A 5,071-nucleotide genomic window follows, 5' to 3' on the forward strand; every position below is an offset into this window, starting at 1 on the left:
CCCGGCCCCCCCCCCCCCCCCAGCCCCCTCCACCCCTGATCAGGGCCCCCCTCCACTCCAATCAGGGGCAAGGCCAGCAGCTATGGCCCCGTCCCCAGTCAGCCCCCCCAATACCAATTGGGGCAGGGGCAACCGGCCCACTGCCCACAGCCCGTCCCCAATCAGGGGTGGAGCCTGCTGGCCAACCTCCCGCCATCTCCTCCTGACAGGCCCAGCCTCGATCCCAGCTGGCCGGCCAGACCCCACCCATGCACGAATTTGTGCACTGGGCCTGTAGTTACATTATAAAACGTTGGAGTGGAGAACCAAATGTAATACCCTTATATTTAAAGACAGTTGAATGCATTTAACCTTTAGCTAATTTTGTTAAATTTCAAGTCAGAAATCTATAATATTCATAAAATATAATTTCTTGCTAGAAAGCCCTTTTAACTGATACTTTTCATATTAAAACTACTTGTTTTGGCAGGCCAAGTGTACTTTTGCTCAGAGTAAAAAGTAATTCTTGAAATTTATATTTTATTAATGAGAGAAAGTTGTGTTTAACTGATAAATTCTTCCTCTTATCCCACCCCCACTTCTTTTTAGATCATTGTAATGGCCTGTCGAGAATTTGAGATGGGAAGGGTATGTATACCTATTAACACTTAAAATAATTATGGCATATCCTTTTTGTAACTTTATTTCTATGGATATATATTCTTGTCTTTTATTATGTTCTGAGCTCTAGTAGCTAAAGTAGATGCTATTTTTCTTTTTTGTGTTTGTTTATTTTATTATATAATTAAAATAAATTTTTTTGTTGCTTAGTAGTCTTCAAGTATGTAATGGTGGTGTAGAAGTAGAGAGGTATTTTAAAAACAGGAATAAAATTGAGCAATGAAAATGAGCCAAATAAAATAATTCTGATTATTATAAATTTATAAATTGAATATTTTGATTTTTCTTCCTTCAAATACCATTACATTTTTTGTTTATGCTATCTTCAAAGAAAGTCCTTTAATCCAAAAATTTTATTAATGGTGTTTTTAAACTCTGTACAAGTGAAATTAGTTTTAAACTCACTTGATCTCTTGCATTATCATCATCATCAACTACTATGTTTTCATTGTCACAGGGGATAACATATTTATAAAGTAGATATTAACACATTGTATGCGGGTAGTTTTTATCGCATGCTAACAGGTGGCGCAGGCCATTTTTGCTAATTTTTTGGGCAAATGGCAATGTTCCGTAAAATTACGATAACTTTACGTATTTATACGTTACCCGCATTCTACCGCTAGTCTATAAAAAACGTATTAATACGTGTCCCGCACTCTACTACACTGGTAGAACGTATAAATACATAAAACGTATAAATACGTTTCCCACATACAATGTGTTAAATAAAACTTTGTGTCCTTTTCTATAAGTGTAACACAAATCAAACTTATAAAACAAGTTATGTGGTGATTTGAAGTTTTCTTTATACTTATTAGTTCATCAATTAAAGGAGGGCCCCTCACCTCTCTGCCTGCCTGCCTGATCACCCCCAACTGCCCTCCTGTGCCAGCTTGATCTCGCTCCCAACTGCCCACCCCTGCCAGCCTGATCGCCCCTAACTGCCTCTGCCCCATCCCCCACCACCATGACTTTGGAAGGAAGTCAGATAGATGTCTGAAAGATGGCCAGTCGACCCGGTCTAATTAGCATATTACCTTTTTATTAGTATAGATATTTTATTTCAGAGATGAAGGGAGAGGGAGCAAGAGATAGAAACATCATTAATGAGAGAAAATTATTGATCGGCTGCCTCCTGCATGCCCCACACTGGAGACCGATCCCACAACCTGAGCATGTGCCCTGACCGGGAATATGACCTTCTGGTTCAGAGGTTGATGCTCAACCACTGAGCCACCCCAGACCGGTTCTTTTCATTCTTTTAATAAGTTCCCATTGTATATTAGTAATAATACTTGATGAAAAATTTAAGTTGAATTGAGTGCAAGTTTTTTGTGTTTGTTTTTTAAATGTTTTTATTGATTTCAGAAAGGAAGGGAGAGGGGGAGAGAGATAGAAACATCAATGATGAGAAAGAATCATTGATTGATTGCCTCCTGCCTGCCCCTTAATGGAGATCAAGCCCAAAACCCAAGTGAAATGAACCAAGCCCTCCTGATTCATGGGTTGATGCTCAATCACTGGACCACACTGGGCAGGCCTATGAAAAGCTTTTTGAAACTAAGATTTTGAAATTGATAGCGCTTTGTTTGTAGTAAGCAGTCAGTGACTTAGGGCCCATTAATTTACTTGATAACCTTGACTTAGAATGTGACCTAATGGAAAGAGCATAATTAATGAAATCAAACAAATCTACACTTAACTAGCTCTTTGACCATGAAACAGTGAATTTCTTTAATCCAAAATTTTTTATAATGGTTTTTTTATACTCTTCTCTGAGCTTCACTTTTCTCACCCTTAACATGAATGATATATGATTATAGGTAATGTATGTATAGTGTTTAACATATAATTTTTGATATTAATAGTCATTAGTTTATACCTGAAATATAAATACCAATATAACCCTTTGTTACTGTGATGTTAGTCACACATCTTTAATTCTTACTAAATTAATCTTGCATAATTTGTTTTCTCTGTTTCAAGATGTTAAAACTACCAGGTAGAAGACAAAAAAAAATCCTCAAAAATAATTTAATTATTTTAATCAGTTTCTATAAACTTCTGGGAAAGGAGGTGTGTAGTTTTTAGCCTTCTAACATATTAATAGTGTTGCTGTAAGTCAAACTAACAATACTAGATAGTTCAAATTGGTTGCCTTCTGAGCAATATTGTCAGCTTATGGTTAATTCCAAGCTGTAGGTAATAATTCCATTTACTATATTTGAAGCTAAAGGAATTTAGTAAGAACTGGTACATTTCCTACTTCCTGAAAGCTTAAGTTAGATTCTTATTTAAAGGCTTTCATTTTATTGGGTTTTGATAAATTGTGTCATTTCTTAGCATCTGAATCAATGTATATTCTATTACATTGGCTTTCATTTACTTAGCTGATTTTCTAAAATGATCAGCTTTGATATTAGAAAACCAATGAAAATTGAGTGTTTTATTTCTATACCTATTTAAAACAGGAAGGTAAGAAGGGAAACTGATTACATTTTCTGTAATCTATATAATAAAAGGGTAATATGCACATTGACCCTAACAGCAGAATGACTGGAATGACTGGTCACTATGACACACACTGACAACCAGGGGGCAGATGCTCAATGCAGGAGCTGCCCCCTGGTGGTCAGTATGCTTCCACAGGGGACCTCTGCTTAGCCACAAGCCAGCAGATGGCTGCTAGCACAGCAGTGGTGGCGGGAGCCTCTACTGCCTCCTCAGCAGCACTAAGGTCTGCTCCCTGCTGGCAAATGGACATCCCCCGAGGGCTGCCGGGCTGCCAGAGGAATGTCTGACTGCCAGTTTGGGCCCGATCCCCCAGGGAGTGGGCCTAAGCCAGCAGGTGGAAATCCTCTGAGTGGTCCCAGACTGCAAGAGGGCATAGGTTGGGCTGAGGGATCCCACAAATTTTTGTGCACCAGGCCTCTAGTCCTATATAATAAAAGGCTCATATGCAAATTGACCGAATAGCAAATGACTGGTTGCTATGACACGCACTGACCACCAGGGGTGCAGACGCTCAATGCAGGAGCTGCCCCCTGGTGGTCAGTGCACTCCCACAGGGGGAGCATCGCTCAGCCAGAAGCTGGGCTCACACCTGTCCAGCATAGCTGCAGTTGCAGGATTCTCTCCTGCCTCCGCAATAGCACTAAGGATGTCCAAATGACGGCTTAGGCTTGCTTCCTGTGGGGAGCGGGCTTAAGCCGTCAGTCGGACATCCCCCCGAGGGCTCTCAGACTGAGAGAGCACAAGCCTGGCTGACGGACCCCACCCCCAGCGCACAAATGTCATGAGGAATTTCGTGCACCGGGCCTCTAGTTTCAAATAAAAGTGGATAGTTTAAACTTTAATTAATGAGTTTTTGCCATCAATAGAACATTTGAAATGTATTATTATTTAGTACTCACAATAATCGTATAAGATTAGGATCATTCCCATTTTTACAGGTAAAAAAACTAAAGATCAATTAAACAGGAAAATTAGTACTTGTAAAATTCTTCTGATACCAAGTAGAATGCTCTTTCTACTATGCCACAGATTTTACATTTAATGAGAATTCAGCCAGATATTAAGGGGATGCTATTTTATAGGCTTTAAAACTTGCCTGACAACTCTTCATTCAAAATGGATCTTGTGCCAGGCACTTTTTTAAAAGTAGGTTTGCTGAAACCGGTTTGGCTCAGTGGATGGAACGTCGGCCTGCGGACTGAAGGGTCCCAGGTTCGATTCCAGTCAAGGGCATGTACCTGGGTTGTGGCCACATCCCCAGTGGGAGATGTGCAGGAGGCAGCTGGTTGATGTTTCTCTCATCGATGTTTCTAACTCTCTATCTCTCTCCCTTCCTCTCTGTAAAAAATCAATAAAATATATATTTTTTAAAAAAGTAGGTTTTATTTTTTTTCCCTAGAGGAGGATGTTAATAATGTTCTTATGATTAATTTTGGAGAGAACACAGTAACTCTTTTTTTTTTTTTAAATTAAATCTTTATTTTTCAGATTATTACAGTTGTTCCTCTTTTTTCCCCCCATAGCTCCCCTCCACCCGGTTCCCACCTCACCCTCTGCCCTTACCCCCTAGCCCCCAGTGTCCTTATCCATAGGTGTACGATTTTTGTCCAGTCTCTTCTTGCACCCCCCACACCCTTTCTGTGCCCCTGATTCTAGTATATTCACCAGTTTATTGTGTTCATCAGATTATTTATTTACTTGATTTTCGGATTCACTTGTTGATAGATGTGTATTTGTTGTTCATAATTTGAATCTTTACCTTTATTTTCTTCTTCCTCTTAAAGGATACTTTCAGCATTTCATACAATGCTGGTTTGGTGGTGATGAACTCCTTTAGCTTTTTCTTATCTGTGAAGCTCTTTATCTGACCTTCAATTCACAATGATAGCTTTGC

The 5,071-nt window shown here is 39.5% G+C and overlaps 1 protein-coding gene across 7 annotated transcripts in view; it reads left to right on the forward strand.

Annotated features, from left to right (window-relative positions):
• The window catches only part of PTPN12 (protein tyrosine phosphatase, non-receptor type 12), a 58,372-nt gene that overhangs the window by 16,125 nt on the left and 37,176 nt on the right, over positions 1-5,071 (forward strand). For 6 of the 7 annotated variants that reach the window (XM_015571239.1, XM_006774909.2, XM_015571235.1 and 3 more), the window contains one exon: positions 589-627. The exons of the other annotated variant lie outside the window; for it this stretch is intronic. In XM_015571239.1, coding sequence (XP_015426725.1) covers positions 589-627 — 39 coding nt within the window. The remainder of the gene's footprint in view (positions 1-588; positions 628-5,071) is intronic. 7 annotated transcript variants of the gene reach the window in all.

Source organism: Myotis davidii, unplaced genomic scaffold (assembly GCF_000327345.1).
Source record: "Myotis davidii unplaced genomic scaffold, ASM32734v1 scaffold125, whole genome shotgun sequence".
Classification (NCBI taxonomy): Eukaryota; Metazoa; Chordata; class Mammalia; order Chiroptera; family Vespertilionidae; genus Myotis; species Myotis davidii.